We start from the raw sequence: 24906 nt of genomic DNA, 5'->3' as shown, positions 1-24906 counted from the left end.
CAGCTCTCAAGTCCGGCTGCTAAGCATCTCCTTAGGCTCTGTCGTCTGTGCACTGCAGATAACAGTAATATTTCCCTCATTGTGTTCTTAGGGGGGAGTATGTGAGCTCAGTAAAAAAGGTATAAAGACTTTAGTTGTTGTTTGTTTTTTGAGGGAAAGGAAAGTAATTTTGTCCTGAAGTGAGGCTGGTTGTTGCAGAATGGGAAAGAGGGAAAAACAGGGCAAAATCTAAATGTAAAAAGAAAGTTGTCAAAGTTTTGTGGAAAGGTCTCTTGAGAAAAGAAATTTTGTGTGGTTAAGCTAAATAAGATTGGAATGAATTTAATTAAGTACATGAATTTAAATATCAAAAGTAAGCTGATGCAAAATTAGAGTCTTTTTTGGGACCTGGAAATGGCTTTAGGGTGTTCCAGGAGGCCCCTGGAATACCTCAAATGATTTGTTTTCTCTCCCTCTAAATGAGAAGTATTAGGTTGGTGCAAAGATAATTGTGGTTTAAAAGGTTATAATTGCAAAAACCGCAATTACTTTTGCACCAACCTAATAGTACACTAATTATACTTGTTTGGTGTATTGAAATGACATGGGGGGGTACATTGTCAAATATAGTGACATTGAGTTGTTTTTTTTTTTTCTTATGTTGTATTTGTGTAAGGACAGGTGTTCAAAAAATAATGTGAAGATCCTGGAAATCTGAGATATCCTGACATAAAAACTGTCACTAAAATATGGCATGTGTAGATAAAGTCCATTCTGTTTCTGCAAAAATGACCCCTCATTGCCCGACTTTTGCCATCCTGATATCTTTGTAACACGGCAACCAGTTTGCTCCCAAATCAGAGAAAATAAGATGGGTAAACAATGGCTGTAAATGAAGTAAATCATCAGGGCTGTGGGAAAGCCAAGACGGCCACTTGGTTCTTACAGGCTCCCTAACAAACCCCATATTTCCATTTTTGCATTCCTTCATTCACATAGTGCGTGTAAGCTGGACTTCATTCAACTGCCACTTCGTATGTGTTGTTAACATGTTCTTGTTCTTGTACATCTATTTTCTGGATGAGATGAAGCATTTCCTTGTCTCAGTCGCTGATGCCCTCACAGTGACAAAGAAACTGTTAGGAAATGTGTGTCCCACTTGGGGTATACCTTCCAAGTGCTCCCTCAAGGCTATTTACCTAGCCTCACCACATGCCATGGGACAGTGGCTAAGGACCTGTCACTGTTTTCCTTCCCAACCTCAGTTGAATGGCCTCTTTATACCGATGACATAATGCTGACCTGTGAAGATGTGTCTCTGCTACAGAAAACCTTGCAGGCTTTCCTGGACCACCTACAGCAGAGAGCACGGGCAGTGAAGCTACAGGAAATTCAAGGTCCAGTCACCACAGTAAGGTTTTTGGGAGTCATATGACTGTCACAGACAAAGTACAAGCCTACCCCATACCACGTAATATAAAAGAAGCACAGGCTTTCTAGGAATTCGGGGGTACTGGTGAACTTTCATACCTCCTTTAGCACAATGCTTTTGCTCATTTTATCACCTAGTTAAGAAGGAATATATATGTGACTGAGGAGCTCAACAATAGGCTGCCTTCAAAAATGCTGGTTAAACAGATGATAACTCTTGGAATCCCAGGTGGGAATGCCGTTTGAATTAGATGTTTCAGTTTCTCCGGAAGGCCTGGGCTGTGCATTATGGTAAAAAAAAAAAAAAAAAAAAAAAAAAAAAAAAAAGAGAGTGAGTATCCCTTGGCTTTTGGTCCCAACTGTAAAAGAGGGCAAGAGATCAGGTACATCCTGACAGAACAGCAATTATTGGCAGTGTATACGGTGCTCCTGCAGGTGGAGGCTCTTAGTAAAGAACTGCCAGTTACAGTAAGAGCTTCACTTCCCATCACGGGGGGATGACAACGTGCTCCACTCACCGGCCTCTGCCACAGCTCAGACCCCTCTGCTGGCTAAATAACATGCCTATTTATCACAGGGGAGTACTATCCCCGAATGCTCCTGCTCCTAGTCCTGTGCTCCTATCCCTCCAACCTGCAAAACAGAAATAGGGGAAACTCTGGCTTGGGCCTGACGCCTCTAGCGATCGAGAGCCACCGATAGCTCTAACCAGGGCTTCTACCTACTTGCATAAGAGTTGCCATTCAACCATCCACTGATTCTATCTGGATGGAAACAAGAATAAGTCACAGTCGCCGTGGGCTGAGTTAAGAGTGGTCTGGTTGATAATCACACATAAACCTTTAGCAACTGACCCGTTAGTGGATGCTGCGAGCTGGGTAGATTAAAAAAGTGGGCACTGTAGTGCCTGGGTAGGACAGCAACAGAGCCAAGAAGGATGCACTAGAGCTTGAGCTAAGGGCAGTGCCTCTAGAGCCAACAATGGTTAGAGTCTGTCTATCTATTCACCGAAGATCCTGACCAGTAAGGGACTAGAAAAGTTAAGTACTATGTCTGGATAACCCCATCAAACAGATAGTGGCTGGGGGTCACATTTCAAAGGACTTGATATACAAGAGTGGACAAAAGAACATGATATGGAATGGAGGTTCCTCCTTCCCTATTATCCACAATCAGTTGGGCTGGTGGGACACATAAATGCGGTTCTTAAGCCACAGATAAAATTGCTAAATTGAAAACCTACCTTGGCCAGGTGGACAAAAGTGTTTCCCAAGCATTAATACATTGAAATGACCAACCAGTGGGACCTATTGCCACATATGCCAGCTTAGGATCTCAGACTGAGACCCCCAACATGGTAAAGGTGTGGAAAACGAAGGACATGGCAATAGCCTGATGCTTGCCATGGACCAGTGAGCTATAATAATAATGATAGCACAAACCAAGCTCTATTGTCCCTGGAACAGGGGCCATTTGCTGGAATCTGCAATGGGACATTCCACCAGGATGGGTCAGATACATCATGCCCCTGAATGGGGTGAAACTGCTCAGTCTTAAGTGAGACCCTGTCATCCTAATGCAGTTGGGACCCACGGAGACGCACTGTACGTGGATTGGTACATGCACCATTGAAAGAAAGGAGAAAGTAGGGGTCCTAGTCTGGCATATTCCTTTCCCATTCACCTCCTCACACCAGAAATCACCACTTCCCCTGGCCAACATGTATGGTTTACACAGCCTGGCCAGATTCCCAAGGCCATGGCTATATTAACATCTGAAGGTAAGGGACCAAGTGTCATTCTCATAAGAGAAGACCTCCCAATTCGGTAACACGTATAAAACCTCAAGTAAATGCCCTCCGTGATCGAACCCCAAACCTAGGCAACCTATTAGCACACTGGTTCAAATCCTGGGGGCATGATGAAAAAAGTGACTAATACTTGGATTGCTTCTACTAATTGACATGTATCTGTATTGTTGCTGTGAACTCTATCTCCAATGCAGTTGTCTGGTGACTAAATGAGTAACCTCCCTGCTACTGAAGCCCTTCGCTGACCACTCAGGACACCTCGTGGAAAAGGAGGACGCGTGAGGTTGTTAAGAGCTGGTCACGAGAGGTGGAATGTAGAGGAAAGACTATTCCATGGCATGACTGCTGCCTGAGCACTGCCAGACCTGCCAGCTAGATCCGGGGCACAACAGAGATCGCTTCTCCTAAATTCCCTCAGAGACTATCTTATGGCTGCCTCCCTTATGCCCAACAGTGTGCTGGTTTGTGCCAGTTCTTGGAACAGGCCATTGCCCCACCCCAGCAAACATGATAAGCATCTCATATGTAAGATCCCTTTATGAACTCTTAATGTAATGATACAGTTGTCAGCCTCTTCCCCCAGTCTCTCCGGTCTGGGAAATTTTTCCCAACACCATGTATCCAAATATTTCTGTCTTTCTCCTTATTCTGCCTGTTAAATGTCTTTAAACTAGTCTACATTTCCTGTCTCCACTTCCTTTCCTCACTCTTGGAAAGGACCAGAGTATGACAATTCTACCTTGAATGGAGGTGAGTGATGGCATGGATGCCCTGCTCTCTAGGCTGAAAGTTTTGCCAGCTTCTTGCTGCAGCAGAAAGGGGGCCATGCATCTCTTTCCATGTCTGTCAGTCAAGCCAGAGCAACCATTCCATCAAGGCCACAATAACAATAGGTCCTCTGGAAGCAATACTTAAATGTGGTCTAGAGACAGTGCCCAGTTTTCTCTGGTCCATGGTGGGAGGATGGTCATCAGAAGGACACGTGCTGCATTTTTATAAGATTGAATTCATTTAACTTAAAGGAGTATCTTCGGAGATTATAGCCTTCCCCTCTATTTGGCATTAAAATATCTTCACGTATTAAATGGGGGTGATAAGATATCACAGTTTAGTTATTTGTTTGTTTGTTTGTTTTTCAGTTTTGATGCCCTTAAAAAATTACAAGTTGGCAAGCTACACACTTCCCCAAATTTTGGTCTGAAATCTACCAGTGTTCAAAATATAAAAACATGGGAGCCCCACTAACAGAACATGGTGGATATGAGTTAGACCAACCTTGGGTGGAAATCCAACTCTGCTACTTACATGATTGTGTGAACTGCCCTCTCTGCTTGAAGCTACAGGTTTCTCATCAATAGTGGGATAATAATTCATACCTCGTATTGGTTATAAAGATAATCTATGTAAATGGCTGGCAGAGTTTTCAATGGCAGTCATTATTACAAGAATTTTTTGGGTCTCACTGAAAACTCTTGCAATGTAATTCTTTCAGTTTTTGTCCCTTCTTCTTAAGACTTACAAATTGAGAAATAAGAGCTGAAGGCAACCAATAGCACAATTTGGCAAGGCTTCTCTCCTGTAGTCATAGCTCCCCAGGCTGAAGGTTCACAGAAGGAAATACACTTGCATCTGTATCTCCAGAAGGGAGATTAAATCTAGGATGAGTCTATTACAAAGAAGACATTTCAAAATTTGAGCACACAGCTGAATACCAAAAGTAAATTACACCATAAGCCAGATGTTCCAGGAACTTCTTTTCCATTTTTTTTTTTTTGCCTGAAGGAAAAGTTTTAGTTCATAAAGAAAACAATGAGCAGAAATTGCTATCACAAAATTGTTCATCGTTATTTAAAATGAGCCCATTTGAAAATAATCAAAGATGTGCACCATGATTTATAGAGAAAGTTGTTCATTTCAGTGTTATTTATCATATATAAAACATAGACACATTCTAAATGGCTTACCATAAAGGATTTGTTACATAAATGACAGTACTTTCATTTGATGGACTGCCATACCACCGTTAAAAATCATGTTGTTGAAGAAAAGTTAATAACTTGAAAGAGGGTTCGCAATATTATTGAGTAAGGAGAGAAAGTTACAAAATAGAATATGCATTGTAATCATATTTTACATCCAAGATATGAGCTGGAACTTCCTGTACTTTGGCATTCAGATTAAAATTGGCTCAAATTCCCAATCCTATGGCCTGGGGACATTAAAGCTTTCCCAAGATTTCTTCATGATCCTAGGGACCTACCTTCTCACAGTTTCTTCTGCCTCTTGTCAGTTACCACTTCTGTCTCTCATTCTGAACTCTGTGTAACTCAATCTCTCTTTCTGTTTGCAAAACAAAATTTATCACAGTAAAGTCAACTTCGTTAAAGTTCCTCCTACCTTTAGTGGTTTGGGAGTTGGGATGGAAGAGATGGAGCAGATGGAAGAAGCATTTATATCACTGTAGTGAGGGGAATAGTGGCCCCCAAAAGATATGTCCATGTCCTAACTCCATGAACCTGTGAATATGACATTATTCGAGGGGGCTGGGGAAGAGTATTTGGAGATGTAATTAAGTTAAGGATCTCTAGATGGGATCATCCTGGATTAGGATGGACCCTAAATCTAACAACAGATATCCTTCTAAGAGATAAAAGAGAAGAAAACAGAGGGAAACTTGGGGTAAACCATGCGAAAATGGAGGCAGAGATTGGAATTATGATAACTCAGCCAAGGAACACCTGAAGCCACTAGTAGCTGGAAGAGGCAAGGAAGGTCTTCCCCAAGAAACTTCAGAAGGAGCATGGCCTTGCCACACCCTAATTTCAGACTTCTGTCCTCCAGAATTATAAGATACTACATTTCTGTTGTTTAAGCCACCAAGTTTGTGGTAATTTTGTTATGGCAGTCCTAGGAAACTAACGCAATCTCCAAAGTGCATATAACAGTAAAGGGAAATCTGCTTGCTAACAAGGTCCTTTGTCTCCTCCCGTCACCACCACTGTGGAATTTCACCAACCTTATAGATGCTTCCTTGAGCTTCTCTTACTCTCTCCTTAACCCCCTCCTCTTCCTCCTTCCCTTATTATCCTATGGACTCTAACTTTTATTCCCTCTATCCTACAGAGTTATCAGCTCACAGCTCGCTCTAACTCCTATTCCCCAACTTACATGTTATAAATTTATTCCACCCACAGTCTTCCCCATCTCAGTGAGGGCAACTGCATCCTTCTACTAGAACAACATACAAGCCTTGGACTCCCCTGCTCTTTGACTCAACTGACATCCAACCCATCCAAGAAATCTTGCTGCCTCTACCTTCAGAATGTATTCACTACTTGACCACTCCACTGCTACTAACCTTGTGCAAGTTACCATTCCTTCCTACCTGGATGACAGCAACAGCCTCATAATAGTAGGTCCCTCTGAGTCCACCCTTGTCTCCCTACAGTCCATTCTCAACCTAGCACCAAAGAAATCCTTTTATAAACTCAGTGATATCCTATCACCCATTTGCTAAAAACTCAGCAAAGGCTCCCCACCTCACGCAGAGTAAAAGCCAAAATTCTTAAATGGCTCCATGGCTAGACGATCTGGCCTCCATAGCTCTAGGACCACATCCCAGATTTCTATCACCTCATTCATTCCATTCTAGTCACAAGGACGTCCGAGGCACTCCTCAAACACATGGGTACACATCTGCTCTGACTTTTCCCTTGGAACACTTGTCCACCTGCCCAGCTCCCTGGCCTCCTGCAATTCCTTGCTCCAAGATCTCCTGCCCAATGCGTCCTGCCCCCATTTCCTTCCTCGTTCACGTGCTCTAATTTTTTCCATAATAATAATCTAAGTAATAAATTCATGGCAACAACAACAAATTTCACAATCAATCAATCAATCTACCTACCAAAAATGAAACAGTTGCCACAAAGTTTCTGTTATATTTATGAGAACTGAAATATGAAGTCTTTTTTTTTTTCTAACGGCTAAATCATTAAATATACTTTGAGTCATATAACTCAAAAACTATTCGAATACTTTGACCTGGCTGATTGATTTGACAACATGGAACTACTTGGTCAATGACATGATAAATATTTTCCAAAATTTGCATGAGGTATACCTCCCGTTACGTCGTTGTTTTAAAATATATTTAAAACACACTATCATATTAAAGGATTTTAGCAAAAATATGGCATTCGTCTTGAAATTAACACTATTTTGATTTACCCACCTCTGAATGCACCTAGTTAAACAAGATGCCTCTGACTGAAAGAATAACAGCCACCCCACAGAGCCACTCTGCTGATAGAAAAACCGTTCCTCATTTCCAAGACCCTAGGATCCATGTTGTACCCTTTACGCCCACACCCTCCCCGACATTGTCTCATTCACGTCCTCTTACCTAAGGCTCTCTCTTGGTTTCATCTCGTTCCACAGGACTTAGGGGAGTGGTGTGGAGGCGAGGCATCTTTGGACCTTGAAGGGCAGGAAGGGAGTGAAAAGGCAGTGCTTGGTCTGGCCTCAGGATGGATTGTCTAAGAGATGATCAAACCTTGCAGACTGCCAAGATTAACTTGCTGATGCTCTGCATTATTATTCTGGTTAGAAGGCCACCAGGAAAACAGAGTGAAAGCCGAAGGAATCGAAAAAGAAAGAATGAATCCAAGAGAATCTGCTAGGCAAATTAAACTAATATGAGAATGAAGGAAAAGAAGGGAGGCGTCAAAATGGTACGGCCAAGGCCACATATTGCTGGAGATAAGGAATCCCCTTGTGGACATTAGATTAAGATCAATGGACCATCCCCATAAATAAATCCCAGCGGCAAGTGTATATATGTTTTGGAGTCATCAGCTCAGTGGTCAGAGTTGAAACCAAGAAAACTGAAGAGTTTTTTCAGGTGACGGGTGTACATTATAGAAGAAAAGAAGGCTGAAGGAGGAATCTTGGGTTTGACCCAGTTAGGAGCTGGCAAGAAAAGAAAAGGGAGCCAAAGAAAGAAAATGGAGAGCAGAGCTGAAGTAAAAAGAGAACAAGGAGAGGAAGGAAAAAGAGGAGAGGGGAGGCAGAGCAGAGCATAAACAGGCAAGTGTTAGTTAAAGAAGAAGGGATTCTACAGGAAAAAGTGATCCTGTCAGTGACAGAAATTCAAATACCATCTTTCCCCCAAAATAAGACCTAACCAGAAAATAAGCCCTAGCATGATGTTTAGATAAGACATCCCCTGAAAATAAGCCCTAATGTGTCTTTTGGAGCAAAACGTAATATAAGATCCGGTCTTATTTTCGGGGAAACACGGTAGCTGGCAACTAGTGAGGAAATGTTCTTTGCAAAGAGGAAAATCTAAACAAATGGTAAGTTTTAATTTGTCTTACATACTGAACCCCTAGTGAAACATCTGTGCAAGAATTGCAATTAGTACCACATAAGGAACTCCTAGCATTCGCAGCACTGCCTTTAGTTTTGTAGATGCATCTGAATAGTATGTACATTGCTTTTCAAGAAATACCACCTGAATGTTCCTTACAAACAAGGATGGAGAAGTAAAAGGAGTTTCAGCTCTGTACCATGCACCACTTATTTATATTACATTGTACTTCCATGGTCTCTGAGGGAGGGAAACATTGGGGTATGCTGTGAGTTAGGTAAACACCCACTAAATATTGATACATGCATAATTCAAATGACTAAAATAATCCCAGCATAAAATTACCCTTGCAGTCAGAGGAGAGACAACATGGAGTAATCTGATCACGAAAATTAATACAAGTCAATTCTCAAATTTTAATGTAGTTAATTGAAAACCACTTATTATTCAAACATCACTTCCTCTCCTGGCTTTTACCTTTCTCTCTTTTCCCTGAGTAAGAGGAAGGTAAGAGGACAGCCTCATGGGCAAAGCCGTCACATTGAGATGGTGGAGCAAGAGAATTATGTTTATTTTTCTAAGGCAGTGGCTTCTCAACTTTTACCCACATTGATTTCGCCACCTATGACACACTTCTGTGGGCATATCCAGGGTAACAGGCATCCTGTCCTCTCCCACTCAAACAACATTGAAATTACAATGACATCAGTGTAGGTGTAATCTTTTTTAAAATAGTTTAATGAGGTATAATTCACATATCACAAAATTCACCCATTTGAAGTCAATGGTTTTTAGTATTTACAGAGTCATGCACCACATTTTGTCATCCCAAAAAGAAATCCTATATCCATTAGCAGTCACCCCTCCCCACCTCATTTCACCTCGAACCCCCTAGCTACTGGCAACCACCAATCTGCTTTCAGTCTCTATGGATTTGCCTATGCTGGACATTTCATATAAATGAAATCATGTAATATGTGGTTTTAGTGATGGTCTTCTGAAACTGGCTAATAAAATATGAGCACATTGTTTACTAGGCTTATCCATTGTAGCATATATCAGCACCTCATTTCTTTTTATGGCTGAATAACAGTCTACTTGTATGGACAGATCACACTTTGTTGATCTGTACAGTCATCGATGGACATTTGGGTTGTTTCTTCTTCGGAGATATTATGAGTAATGCTGCTGTAAACTATCCCCGTACAAGTTTTGCTCACGTAATCTTGAACTTGATCTCTAACAAGAGCAGCTAACCCTGGCCACGGGGTGTCTGTGGGGGAACACAGGCATTGTCTTATTTCTTCATTTCAGGAATCCTCTGTGCAGAGTCAGGGTTCAAATATTTATTGCTTCGACTCCAAAGTCCATGCTTCTAATCTCCTTGCCATAGTTCCCCTAAGTCTAAAAACTAAATAGTTCAATCATTCATTACTTTAAGTTGATGACTATTCCATAGGTAAGACATTAGTTATGACACCTCCTAGCTGATCGTAACACATCCTATTTGAAAACCACCACCCCTGAAAAGGTGGCTCCCTGGAGAAATTATAATCAGGGGTAGAAGGAGACCCCTAAGAATGCATGAGGACAGTGCTTTCAGATGCTGCAGTTCCCCCAAACCAAAGCAGGACTCTAAAGAAGCTCCAGAAGCAGTCAAGAGGGTTACTCTGACTGCTACCTTCCATGTCAAAAAGAACTTTGCAGGTGTGATTAAGTTAAGGTTCCTGAGATAGGAAATTTATTCTGGATTATCTGTGTGGGCTCTAAATGTCATTATAAGTATCCTTATAAGAGGGAGGCAAAGGAAGATTAAACTATAGAGGAGGGAGAAGGCCATGTGACAACAATGGAGCAAAGAGAGATTTGGAGCTGCTATATTATTGACTTTGAAGATGGAGGAAGGAGCCATAAGACAAGCAATGCAGAGAATGTAGCTCATACGCTGCAAAAGACAAGGAAACAAATTCTCTAGAACCTCCAGAAGGAACCAGACCTGCCAACACCTTGACTTTAGCCAAGTGAAATTGATTTCAGATTTATAGCCTCCAGAACTGTAAGAGAATAATGTGTGTGGTTTTAAGCCATCAAGTTTGTGGTAATTTGTTACAGCAGCCATTGGAGACTAATTTGACATCTCGGGCTGAATAATCAGTCCCGGTCAGTTGAAATATACCATCTCCCAGCTACAGTGAATGGTTAAGAAATTATCACATGACCCATGACTGTCCAATCAGAGTCTTCCTTAGGACTTGTGATGAAAATAAAAGAAAAACAGTCTTTCTCAAAGATCCAAGGTATTAGGAAGTTGTTGTCTTTGATGACCAGTGAATCCCATCTGCTGCCACAGGAAGATTACCAGCTAAAACAGTAGTAGGGGGAGCTGAGAGATGTAGAGGCAGAGCTCCGATGATATTTGAGGCCCTGAAGCTAGATCCACCTTCTGAGCTTCCAGTTACAGGAGCCAATCATTCTTACCTATATCGGGATGGATTTCTATGATTTGCAACCAAAAGAGACCTAATTAACATAGTTGGTATCCACACTCTTCAATCTCTGAAAACAGTAAAGAATAAGTGTTAAAGATAAGCTTTACTATCTCAGGAGGTCCTTGGTGTCCTTTTAAGAAAGCTCTAAATGCTTGACCCCTAAACAGAGATCCTGTGGCCAAGACACACAAAGTAACATTTAGTTTTAATTGGCACCATTTAAACATTTAGTGTAATCAGTACTGAGAGAGGCATAGGTAATAATAATGAGCTATTTCTAAGTTTTTAAAAGGAAAAAGAAAAACTATTGACTCAAATAAGATGTTTGATAATTCTGAATATGTGCAATGAATGCTTATAAAAGACTGTTAAGATGATTAATTGTTGAATAAATAAAATATAAACATTCATTTTATTACTTGGAGAGTTCTTTAATATATAAGGGGGGAAATTTTATCAAATGCACTGAAAGTGATCAATGTTAGTTTCCCTTTCTTAAAAAGAAAATCAATTATTGAAACCATTAACCACCAATTCAAAGTAACTCTATGTTTTCTATTTATTTCTCCCTTTTAATTTTTTTTTTTCATTTGTGGAAGAACATAGATTAATCCAGGAGCTAGAGCAGCGTAATGGAACGAGCATGGAGTGTAGAGGAAATTGGAGTCAGAAGCCTTGGCTTTTAGTCTTAACTCTGTCAATTACTAGTTCTATAACCTTGGCTAGTCACTTACCCTCACTTGGCTTCCAGGTATAACAAGAAATCTCTTACCCATCTCAGAGAGTTGTAGTGGTAAACACCTTTAAGAGCAATATCTCTCAGCCTTAACTGTGCATGGGAATTCCCTGGGAAATCCAAATTTGGTTAGAATTTTTGCAGATTCTTGCTAGGTGTGGAGTGGGACCTGAGAGCTGCATTTCTGAAAAGCTCCTAGGTGTTGATGCCGTTTTACACTTTTGAGTAGCAAGCTTTTAGGGTGTCTTCCAAGCTCACAATGATTTCTCTTCTCTAGAAACTGCTTTACTTTATAGCAGTGGGCTGTTAATAGTTGTCCTTCTACCCCATTGCCATGGATGACTATAGAAAAGGTGATTTCTGACGCAGCCTGGGCCAAAAGAAGGTCTCACCTGCAAATCTGGTTTTGAACAAAGACAGCCAGAGATGTGACATTTATTCACTTGCTCATTCATTCAGCAATTCTTTTTAAATTCTCTCTATGTCAGACACTATGATAGACAGTGGATATACACCAGTCAATAAAGCAGGTCTCTGCCCTGATAATGCGTTAGCAATGAACAGGATCCTTTTAGATGGACAAAGTGATGTGAAAGGATAGGAGGATTTCAAAAGTTACAGACACCTGATTGAAATAGGGGTGTTGGGGAAAGCCTAGTTCTTGCTTCCCTTTCTGCAGAAACCTGAGAGGCCACATGTTGAAGACAATGGCATAACAAATGAAACAAGACTGGGTCCCTGTGTGATTGTGTGGAAGAGAGCCGCTTTCCTGCTTCCCTGCAGACTGAATTTGACTACGATAAGAGTGAGAAATAAACTTTTATCGCACTAAACCACTGAGATTCAGAGTTTATCTATTATAGAAGCTAGCTGTAAATACATTTACTGCTTACTGTAAATACATAAATAGTCACCTCTTTCTGAGACTCTAAAAATTGCTCTTTTTTCACTTAAAGTAACTAGAGCTACTCTCTACTACTTGAAACCCAAAGAACCTTATGCATATAATTTCTGTGAGGATCCAATGAGCTAATAGGTGTGAAAGTACTTTGTGAAGAATAAGGGTACACCTATGAAGAATTATGACTGTAAATTGATTTTTCTGTAAAGTACCCACTCTCTGGATATATTAATGGGGGAAAGAAACTAAACAAGCATTGACATATAAACTCACACTGCGGTCATTTCTTTCTCTGGTCATTTCTATCTTGATTTCTTGTTCAGACCTTTACAAAATCAACTTTACTAAATTCCACTAAATTGCAGTGGAAAGTAAGGAAGTAATTATAAAGTTTGTAATTTTCCTTTAAAACGTGCTTATTTTTTAAAAGAGTCCTGGGTGGCACAAGAATATTAACATTGAAATTTACCATACTTATTCTCATGTGCTATCAACTTGCCATAGATCTGGGCATCCCTGAGGGGATCTGAAGTCCCCAAGGGAAATCTGTCTTCTCTATTACATCCTCAGAGGAGTCTTTTCTTCTTTGGCTACTGGTCCCAAGAGCATGTAGCTGGTCTCCCAGCCCCCTCACTATCTTTCCTCTTCCCCTCTTCTAATCTTTGTGCATCTTGGGCAGCAAGAGTAAAGCTGTTCCTTAAGACTATTTGGTACAATCATATCTCAGTCTCCTACAATTTATAGCTGGATCACAGTTGACCACAAGACAGGCGGACAAGGTCAGAGATGCCGGTTCTGGAGACTTAGCTTTCTTCACCTGGTCTTCATTAATGTTTGGATCCCAGGGCTTGAGATTGTTCTTGTGACTTTGTGTTGTTAGTGGAAAGTTAGCAGGAAATGACATACTTCATATGAGGTTCTATGAGTCTGAATGTGGCAAGAACAGCACACGAAGTCAAAATCTTCATCCTTTGAGCCTGCAAAACGAAATCCTCCCCAGCCAGGGGTCAGTTCGTGTGTGTGTGTGTGTGTGTGTGTGTGTGTGTACACAGAGCCTGCAACTCTCCATAGAACCAGATTCCTGATGAGCAGACACAAGATGGGCCTCTCAGGGAGACCTTTGAATACTGATGCCAGCTTTCCTTTTTACATGACTTTTAGTCTTTGGTTCCAGCAACAAATGTTAGTCTTGGCCTCATTGCCTGCTCAGTGACCAGACGAAGTAGAATTGGAAAAAATAGTGAAAATTAGGGACACAGGAAAACATATGGACACACATAAATGTGGAAACTCAGAGATAAATAGAGACTTTAAAAGATACAAGGAGACTTTAAAATATTCTGGAGTCTCATAAAGCCTCATCCATCCGTCCGTCCATCCATCCATCCATCCATCCATCCATCCATCCATCCATCCAGGCAATACTGACTGAGCTGAGCCCCTCCTATTTATCAGGTACTGTGCTCAACATTAGGGGGCACACAACGATGGAGGTGGAAGTCTAAAGGCAGAAACTGGAGGTGGGAATAGCAGTAGTCCTGACTCTGTAAGGACTCCCACGAAGTTGCAATACAGGCAGGGACTGGGCACATGTGGGAGATTCGTGAAGTGAACCTGCTGCCTCAGCACAGGTGAGGGTGGACGAGAAACCTGCACATCATAGAGATGCCAACACCTCCGGGCTTCCTAGAAAGATCAGAAAGTGGCTCCAGGAGGCCAGTCAGATGGCTCAGGAGGTGCCAAACAGGGGTGGCACCAGGCACTGTGGTCTGGGCCTCCCTGTTTTGTGCAGTTCACTGTCGTGGCCGTTGTACGCCGGTGTGCTTGGGCCAGGGTAGAGAGGGCCGCCCCTGCGCGGGGACCTGGGCGGGGCTTGCAGGAGCGCGGCAGCTTCAAAGAGCGTGGCGGCAGCTGAAGGTGACCCTGCCTGTACCTGCGCGGGGTGGCAGCCCAGGTGGGACGAGCTCAGTCAGCGGTAGGTGGTTCGCAGCGCCGAAGTGAGTAACTGACACAGGTGACGGGAAAACCCTCCCCTTTGCGGTTCTTGCGGATTCTAAGGAGCCAGGCTTTCTTCTAGCTTGGCTTTCTAATAAGTGGCGAAGGCCTGAAACACTGGCTCGCTCCTGGGTGGTTTTGTTTGTTTTTTGGTTTTTTCCCCTTGACTTTGTTAAGACCGCAGGCCGCGAGCTCAGAGCTTTCAGCGGCATCTGTATATGGCATCTGTATCTAGCTACACTTGATTCACATCTTTTATTTTCATCTCACTTTTTTTGGAAAGATTACTTTTCTGACACATAATTCTGGTTTCCCATTTAAAGTGGCAATGTAAGGTTCCCATTTAAAATGGATGTATTTCTTGTAAAAAGGTAAGTAGATCTAAATTAAAACATAATAGGTAACTCATAGTACCAGAGGTACCAGGTGTGAGAGAAATTGTGAAGGTGGTAAGTGAACAATACTGCACTGTCCCAACCCAGCTAGGGAGTCCTACATGATAGGTCCACCGGGAAAGGAACGCGCATGGTCAGGTAAATTTAGTAAGTTTTTATTGTAAGAGAGCAAGAGTTTATCAAGCTGAGCAAAGACAGCTGCAGCCCAGGCTGCATGTCTAAAGGAGACTTGCAGCCCCGAAGGAGGGGGTGAGGAGGGTTTTATAGGGGCTATGCTGACAAGGTAGCATTGTTTGAATAGAAAATGTTAACTGCCTGCAAAGCAGTCGTTGGTTTATGGCGTTTTCTGTTATCGCAAGTTTGGCTCTGTCTACAGGTGCAGGCCAACAGACATTTTGTTGTTTTCTTGCAGATGTGGCTCTGTCTCTAAGTCAAGGTCTCTGAGACCTAACATTCAGACACCTACATTAAGTCAAGGTCTCTGACATTCAGAGAGCTAACACTACAGACCTCACTTCAAGCCCTGGGTTTAACTTGCTGCTTATGACCGACCTGCTTCGCCATGGATCAGTTTCTTTCTTGCTTTTTCTTTCTTGCTTTCTTTGATTTTTTTTTTCCTTCCAGCTTTATTGAGATATAATTAGCATATAACATGGTGAAATTTTAAGGTGTACGCTGTGATGATTTGATCCATATATCAACTGTGAAATGATAACCACAATAAGGTTAGTTAGCATGTCCATCACCTCACATAACTAGAATTTGTGTGTGTGGCGAGAACTTGAAGGATGTCTTTTTTAGCAACTTTCAAGCATATCATACAGTATCATTAACTGTAGTCACTGGTGCTGAGTATTAGCTCCCCAGAACTTATTCTAACTCATCACTGGAAGCTTTGTTCCCTTTGCCCAGCATCTCGTCATCCTCCCACCCCACCCCCACGCCATTCTAACCATCATTCCACTGTTTCTATGAGTTCAGGATTTTTTAGATTCCACATGTGATTGACATAGTATTTGTCTTTCTCTGTCTGACTTTTTTCACTTAGCATAATGCCATCAAGGTCTATTCGTGTTGTCACAAATGGAAGGATTGCCTTCTTTTTATGGCTGAATAATATTCCATTGTGTATCTATTTACTACATTTTGTTTATCTATTCCTCTGTTGCTGGACACTTAGGTTGTTTCCATGTCTTGGCTATTGTGAATAATGCTGCAATGAATATGGGGGTGCAGGTATCTTTTCGAGGTAGTGATTTCATTTACTTCAGATGTATATTAATATATACAAGTTTCTTCACCTCTGACCCTTGGTCCTCATATCTGAAAAGCTGAGGATAATAATAACAACCTGACAAGATTGTCCTGAGGCTTCAGTGGTAAATCTTTAAAGCCTTTAAAGTTCCTAGCCCATAAAAAATAATAAATATAGCTATAGTTGCTATTTTCATTTTAGCAAAGAGGAAACAGGATCAGAGAGGTTCAGTGACTTGCGCAGGGTCACACGGGGAATTGGTGAGAGAGCCAAGTCTAGGACCCATATTTTCTGATTTCCAACCTAGGAAGCTTAACCCCACACCCCTACTACCTCTACCTCATGGGACAGGATAGGGCACCTCCTCCCTGCCCCTCTGGGAATTGGAGAGACCACTATGAGGTCGCTGGATATATTAGCTATGAAAGCCTCCACAGGAGTCAGGTCAGTAAATTTGGGATTAACAAATTAGTACTGGTCTCAGAGGGTTATTAGGAGCATCAAAGGAAATAATTCATGGAAAGGGCTTAGCATAATGCCTGGTATACTGTAAGGGCTTAATAAATGGCAGCTGATGTTACTTGGATATGTTGAAGTGGCAGACATGCTGAGCTAGAGAGAGGAAGTACAAGTGTAATACTCCTTGCAGATACAGCAGAAAGGGGCATTTGAAAAGGTTGCAGAGTACTCATTCCATTTGAATTTACAATCTGCCAGATACTTCTTGTCCCTGTAGATATTCCTGGAGAAATGGCCAATCCTCACAGGCAGTTTACATAGTAGTTTGGGAAGCAGATGGGAAATACCAGTTATAAAATTTTATAATTACTTTTGTCATAAGCATCGTGAAGAATTGCAAGGAGGTTTTGTGCAATAATTGGGTAAAAGGAGTTTAAGTGGGGAGCTGGACAAGAAGATTAAATAAGGTGGTGAAAATAGACAGCTGCCCTGCCATCTTTAGTTATATTGAAAACGATGTGCGCAATTACCCCTCTCTGTCATGAGTATATCGACTTTCCACTTGGTGCTCTGTCCTTAGTTAATTTTCTCCCCAAATGCATTTGGCCTTTTTGGTTTTACACTTCACATCCCTTTTACCTGTATCAGGGTTATTCTCCTTATCGTCTCTAACTACTTCATCGTTACTGCTTTGACTGCTTTATATTAAATACAAAAATATTCAGATCACGCATGGAATTTGAACAGCACGGTTTCTAAGCCCTCTAGCCCCAGTGTGGTTTCCTCCTCTGGATACAGTAAGAACACAGTTACCTTTTGCCTCCAGTCAGTAAGTAGTCAGGCAGTCATTTAAAACACGCCATGGTAGGATTAAACGACCTGGAGATACTTTTCTCTCCCTTAAAGTAAATAAAGTAAATTTTAATTTTTATGAAAGCAGTCTTCAGTTCTCCTCTGTGTTTCATACTCCAGTGGCACTCGATTTGTATATTGTATTATAATACCACAGGGCTAGTCCCATCATCACGTTGAACTCATGGGATGAAGAAACTGTGTGCACAATCTAAGGTTCTTATTACTAATCCTTAGCATTTAATTAGTTCTTTGTAAATCTAAAGCACTCCTACTCATTTTTATGAGTTTCTTCTCATCACTTCCCCGTGAGATGTCAACTTTATTACCCTCACTTTATCTTCGTATTATCAAGAGGTCAGGCAGGTTTTAAATTTCATTTTTTTCCTGTTTGTAATTAAGATTCCCTTTTCTTGATCATGTATTTAACTTTAACCTGTTTCCACTGAAACGTCTGCTCGGGTCAGATGTGACCCTTCCCACTGACCTAGAGGAAAGCAATTACTGAACAAAGCCACATTTTAGAGGAGCCGTAAAGCAATTGCAATTATAAAGGCCAGTCGGAGTGCCCAGGCCTAGAAGGAATCAGATGGAAACAAATTAATAAAACAGAAGCCATAAAGTATATAAAAATGAGGCAGCTGATTAAAAAAAATAAAAGAAAGAAAGAAAACGTGTATACTCTCTTTATCCCTGGCTTAGTGTTTACGGGAATTTCTTGTGGTTTTTCTGTGAAATGTGTTCGCTGCAGTTTTTCTGTGCTGATTTTAGGGAGCCAGGAAGGGAGGAGGCGGCTCCTGTGAAGTACCATTAATGACTGATAATGTACAATCTGTGAAGGTTTTACCGACCCGGTAGATAGGCTTGTTTTCTTTGGTGTTTGTCCTGACAAATCATTAATATTTCCTTATTCACCTTTCTCTTCTGACCATCCTGATCAGGTCAGTTATCTAAGCTCTTGCCTCATATCATCCTGGAATTAGCTGGAAGGTACTGAGGAGTAGCATGAATAGGCCTGGCAGGTCTTCTGGAAGCACTATTCATTTAAACTTGTGCGTCCCCAGCTTGATCGATGTGCACATGAGCCATGAATGACCTGTGGCCTTGAGACTGGACTGGAATGTGCAGTTTTAAAAACAAAGCATAATTAGAGATTAGGAATAAATTCTGTTGGAATTTTCTTAATTGGACTCTCTGAGGCCTCGTCCGTTTCTGAACCCTTCCAGTGGAATCCTTGTGGCACAAAGAAGAATATCTTACACTTTGTTCTCTGGTATCGTAGTAATCAAAACTCTATGAACCCGGCAGAGCATTTCTAACACCTGTGTGTGCTTTTTCAGTTTGTGGCAACACCTTCCTCAAACTTGTGGGCACCGCCTGCTGCCATGTCGTTGAGTTGCCTCCCGCTCTCGTCCTAATCTCAGTTTAGCCCACTGACACTTTATCCTCGCCGGTAGCCCAGATCCTCATCACTCCTTACTCTTACTCTTACTCTTGCCGGTTTCCAGGCTCTCCCTCCTGCAGGGAAAGCATGATCTTTGGTAAGGGGCAAAGTGATGAGGCCATTCTGTAAACCTCCAAGGGCTTTCTGTTGTCTATAGAATGGAATCCAGACTCTCCCGAAGGGGACTCAAAGCTGTCTCCAAGCTGACCCCAGGCTGTCCTTCTGCCCCAAGTCACAGCCACTCCCTTTGGCTTCCGTTGGTACGCCAGCCACAACAGATTTGCCATATTAGCTGCCCTATACCAGCCTTCCCTGTTACCATTCCACTAACTTATGAGGCTCCCAGCCTGTTGTAACCCTCTGCCTCATCTCAGCTTGCCTAGATCTTCCTCTTGTCCCAGTACAGCTCTCATGCTTACTCTTTGACAAAGTCTTCACTGATCAGACCTTCAGGATCGATTTCTGCTCCCCGCCACCCACCTTAGTGCTCTCACAGCACCTTGTTTTACCGGCATTATTACACCAATCTTGTTTTCTCCTTTTCGCCTTGGACTTTAGGTATTTGCAAAATATCTAAATTCAAACTTGTAAGCTTCATTGTAAGCTCCAGGATGCAGGAGATCTGTCTAATTTAGCTTCATGTCCTTTTCACTCCAGAACTTTATAGGAGATAAATTAAAGTGACAGTGTTAATTGGCATATGTAACAATGACTCTTCTTAGCTACTGCAGTGCCCTGCATAATGTGTGCGCCCCATAATTTTACTCAGTTGGATGTATTTCAGTGTTCAAAATCATCCATAAATTCAACACCTACTTGTTGAGCGTCTACTGTGTTCTAGGTTCCAGGGGGGACATGCCAGTGAAAAAGGCTAAAGGACTCAATTCTCATGGTACTTAACGTTCTATTGGAAGGCGATCAATAGTAATTTTAGATAGTGAACTGTGCCATGAAAAAACAAAGCAGCATTTATGGTACGGGAGAACTGTTTTAGGTGAGGCGATCAGAGAAGCCTGTCTAAGTTGAGTAAGTGACATTTGAACAGATCCAAATATTGAGAAAGATGCAGCCAGACAGTGATCATAAGGTCACTGTTAGGTAAATTAAAGAGATGCTGGTACGTTATTCTTCATGACTTTTCTTGTAAGCACAGCTGTGGCAATTGCTTAGTCAAACCTTTGGAATCCGTCAGGCATCCTCCACCCATTTTGCTCAGTGTTCCTAATATTTCTCACTCTTCCCTTCCTGCGTACCCTCAAGCCACGGAGACAGTCATTTGCTGAATCTTGTCTTCAGCTGTCACACCTATTGATTTCTGCATGGATGATCTGGTTAGCTTTCCTGGCAATCTGACCTACGTAGTACACTTCTCCAGGAGAATTTGCGAAACGTTTTGTAACCCTGTGCTTTTGAGAGACCTCATCATGCTATGTGGGAGTGTAAAAGAATACTAGAATCCCCAAACTCTAGAGCTTGCAGAAAAGGAAATTCAAGAAATGACATCCATGGGGCACCCATATCATGTCAGGCGGTTTGCTGGGCACTCTTTATACACTATCCTATTCGGTCTTCAGAAGCCTGTGAGCTTATTATCAACTCCACTTTTTAGAGGCAGCAACAGGCTCACAGGGATTAAGTTGTCCAGGTGACGCTGGTCGCTTGCAGTCTCCCCGCCTAACCACTCCTGTGAATGTCTCCATGGACTTGAGTGAAGGAGCCTGTGCATTCCCAGTGCATTGGAGGGCCTGTGTGCTTCCTGCTCCCTTTCTTTTTAAGTGGAAAGAGCTGAGTCGCCCACTCTTTGCTTGTTTTGTCTTGTTCTTGAGAGAATAGGGTCTTGGAACCTTGAGAAAAAATTATAGCTATTTTTATAAGATGTAATTTATAACATAATCATTATTATTATTTTGGCATAGAAGAGGAGGGACGGAGAAGTGTGACCCCCATACGCATTGAGCACATGCAGTACTTGCAAGATTTCCTGGAGGTGGGGAGTGTGGCTTGCTGTATGGAGGGAAATTTTTGCTCCCCTCCCCCCCTTTTTTTTGTATCTAGGGTTACCAGAACACCAGTATTAAACTATGTTGCCGTGTGAACTTTAAACAAAAGATGTTGGAAATTTGCTTTAGAGTTCTGTCCTTGATTTTTCTGATGCATGGGGGGAAATGCCTCTCCTTACCAAGTTGAATGAATTCTTTTCAACAAGGCTCTAATTTTTCCCAAGGATTAAGAATAATGCCTTATGTTTGGAGAGTGCTTTGTGGTTTCCAAAGCACTCCCAGGTAATTATCTTATTTAACCTTCATACCTACCTTGTCCGGGAGGCAGGGCAGATGTTTCTGTTCTCATATTACAGAAGAAGAAATTTGAAGTCCAAAAGTGAAAGGGGAGGAGACGTTGGCTAACATCCCAGTTATGATTAGAACCTAGGTCTTAGCTTTTCTTTCTATTAGCGGATACTGCCTTTTTGTTTTTGTTAACCCAAATTAGGGACAGTCAGGTTTGCATTTGGATTAGTAACTGTGTTGCATATTTCTTTCTTACAGGTCCAGTTATCCTTTTGACTGTCACATATGGACTCCCAAAAATCTCCGAAGGATAGTGTCCTCATTACAGGAGGAGGTGGCTATTTTGGTTTCCGGTCAGCACATCTATAAAATATGTCCCTAGAATTATTTTACTGGTAGTTGCTGGAAAAAGTAGCTTTCAACTCTGACATTAATACAGTATAGACTTTTACTTGTTTGTATAGCGTTAAGCCAGGAATGAACTATTTTGTCCACTGCTCAGATACTGAAATTGAGAACTGCGGATATATTCCAAGTTAAGAAAAAAAGCCATTGAATCTGAGAGGGGAGATATTCACATCACGAAAAACAATTTAAAATAATAGTGGTTCTTTCAAAGTTATTCGTCAGTATTCCACAGAATGGATGGTGGGTCCAAGAACAGAGAGACAAAGTGTAACACATAGATGCCACTGTCTTTGAAGATAAAAGCCTCTCTCATGTAATTTAAGTAAATTCGAGGATTCTCATTTTTGAATATTTGCATAAGTAAGACTTGCCCCAATGAACATGTAAAGCGAGGGACTCAGGATAAGCTGTGAAGACTTGGTCGGTTATTTTACATACTTTTCCTAGGCATAGCTTAACAGTGATTTCATCTAACTGTTACTCTTTTTCACTTCAGCTTAGGCTGTGCTCTGAACCAGAAGGGAGTCCACGTGATTCTGTTTGACATCAGCAGCCCTTCTCAAACCATTCCAGAAGGAATCAAGTTTATACATGGAGACATTCGCCACCTCTCTGATGTAGAGAAAGCCTTCCAGGATGTGGATGTCACTTGTGTGTTCCACATTGCCTCTTATGGTATGTCAGGGCGGGAGCAACTGAATCCAAACCTGATCGAAGAAGTCAATGTGGGGGGCACAGACCACATCCTCCAGGCTTGCAGGAGGAGAGGGGTGCCAAGATTAGTTTACACTAGCACTTTCAATGTCGTCTTCGGAGGTCAAGTTATCCGAAATGGAGACGAATCTCTGCCTTACCTACCTCTTCACCTCCATCCCGACCACTACTCTCGGACCAAATCAATTGCAGAGAAGAAGGTGCTGGAGGCCAACGGTACAGCCCTGGAAAGAAGTGATGGGGTCTTGAGGACTTGTGCTCTGAGGCCAGCTGGCATCTATGGGCCTGGGGAACAAAGGCACCTTCCCAGGATAGTGAGTTACATCGAGAGGGGCCTGTTCAAGTTTGTGTTCGGGGATCCCAGGAGCCTGGTTGAATTTGTCCACGTGGATAACCTGGTCCAAGCTCACATTCTGGCCTCAGAGGCCCTGAAAGCGGACAGGGGCCACGTTGCTTCTGGGCAGCCCTACTTCATCTCAGATGGCAGACCCGTGAACAACTTTGAGTTCTTTCGGCCTCTGGTTGAAGGCCTGGGCTACCAGTTCCCATCCATCCGCCTGCCCTTAACCTTTATCTACTGCTTCGCTTTCCTAACAGAGATGGCCCACTTCGTTGTGGGTCGACTCTACAACTTCCAGCCCTTCCTCACCCGCGCGGAAGTTTACAAAACTGGTGTCACACATTACTTCAGCCTAGAGAAGGCCAAGAAAGAGCTAGGCTATGAGGCTCAGCCGTTTGACCTCCACGAAGTAGTAGAATGGTTTAAAGCCCGTGGTCATGGCCGAAGTCCTGGGAGTCATGATTCTGAGTGTCTTGTTTGGAATAGGCTATTAGTCTTCCTCTTGGTTATGGCAGTTCTCACATGGCTGTCTTCTGTGATTCTGTCACTGTGAACGAGGTACTAAAACTAAGGAGCCGATCACACTTGCTGAGATGGTTTTCAAGAAACACGAGTTTTAAAATATAGATAGATAGATAGATAGATAGATGATAGATAGATAGATAAAGATATCTGGTGCCAAATTTTGGCTCTTCAAATTGCTACTCAAGAATAGATTATTGGATTAAGTCTTCATTTCTTACCTCCTTGCACTAATCCTAATGGAAGAATGAAGAAGCAAAGATAAATTTGAAATTTGGCTTCTTGTGTGTCCTCTTTCTTTAGATGGGTGCAGTAGAAGTCATTTTGTAGCCATAGACCTAAACTTAGTTAGGTCTGGAAATGTCTTCCCTGAATTTCTCAGAAGCCAAAGACATACTTATTTCTGTTCCATACACTACACCTACTTAAAATGGACTAAAACGCACACTGATACGGACATGGCAAAATGCTAACAGGCTTGAAAATGTGTGAAAAACACCAAATTGGGCCAGATCCCTACAGACCAACCCTCTGAGGAGCTGGTGGCTATTGCAGGGGGCCATTAGCTATTTATTGTGTAAGTTTTGAGAATTAGTTTTTGCCCTTTGTGATATAAAGGCATTACCCGTGTGACCACATGCTAATGTTTGATGTTTAAACAAATAGACCTTTATCTGACCTTACAGGATTCTTTGGAGGATTAAATTAGACATGGTTATAAAGTGCCACTCAGCATGCTTAAGCCATTATTTTTATTAATATTGTTATTATACATTCCTTATGAGTGTTTTCTTCCTTTGGGGTATTCTGTTTAGACAGGGCTGCTGCTGCTAACCTTTCTGGAATGCCTTCGTGGTGTGCCCTCAAAGTCTGTAACAAATGTGTTTGAATATACTCAGTTTTTGTGAAGTTTTGGTGTTTGAGGCTAGACTAAAGTTTAAGAAACAGCTGTAAGTCTGATGATTAAGGAAGATGACCAAGCCGGTGATGCCATTCATAATTAAAAACGAAGCAGAACTCTAAACTAATAGACTGGCTTTCTTACTGGAAGAATTTTTGGTTCTCTGAAGGCCATTTCCAATGAGGAATGTTTTGAACAAGGGCCTTGTCCAGCCATCCACGGGGACTGCCTTGGAAGACATGCAAGTTGTTGCATAGGAACCAAAGTGGAAAGAAGACAGAATCTTGACCCAGGCCATGATTCCAGCTACAGAAAGGACAGTATTAAAACATTGTAAAATAGCATAGATTGCCCTGGAAAGTAATGTTAGAGTTGTTCTGAGAGTCATGCTGGAAGAAGGATGCCAAATGAACAACCCCTCCTGAGTGCTGCTTGGATGTTTTAGAAAAAGTGCTCAACTTGATACCAGAAGAACTATAACCATGAATAGTTTGTGTGACCTTATCCAAGTGACTGAAGCCTCTTATGCTTTAGTTCCCTCATTTGGGAAATGGGAATGACTGTATTTGCCCTTTCTATAAACCCACCTCACACAGTTTGTTGGAAGCATAAAATGAGA

General features: G+C 41.9%; 1 protein-coding gene across 4 annotated transcripts in view; it reads left to right on the top strand.

Annotated features, from left to right (window-relative positions):
• The window catches only part of SDR42E1 (short chain dehydrogenase/reductase family 42E, member 1), a 31466-nt gene extending 6560 nt beyond the window's left edge, over positions 1 to 24906 (top strand). For 2 of the 4 annotated variants that reach the window (XM_033127088.1, XM_033127090.1), the window contains exons 2-3: positions 21661 to 21755; positions 22307 to 24906. In XM_033127088.1, the coding sequence (XP_032982979.1) occupies positions 21688 to 21755; positions 22307 to 23417 (1179 nt within the window). In that variant the 5' untranslated portion in view covers positions 21661 to 21687 and the 3' untranslated portion in view covers positions 23418 to 24906. Of the gene's footprint in view, positions 1 to 14466; positions 14712 to 16327; positions 21756 to 22306 lie in introns of those variants that run through there. The other 2 variants (XM_033127087.1, XM_033127089.1) reach the window with 2 other exon arrangements.

The sequence above is a fragment of the Rhinolophus ferrumequinum genome, chromosome 15 (genome assembly GCF_004115265.2).
Source record: "Rhinolophus ferrumequinum isolate MPI-CBG mRhiFer1 chromosome 15, mRhiFer1_v1.p, whole genome shotgun sequence".
Classification (NCBI taxonomy): Eukaryota; Metazoa; Chordata; class Mammalia; order Chiroptera; family Rhinolophidae; genus Rhinolophus; species Rhinolophus ferrumequinum.
This window is presented reverse-complemented; position numbering and strand designations above follow the sequence as displayed.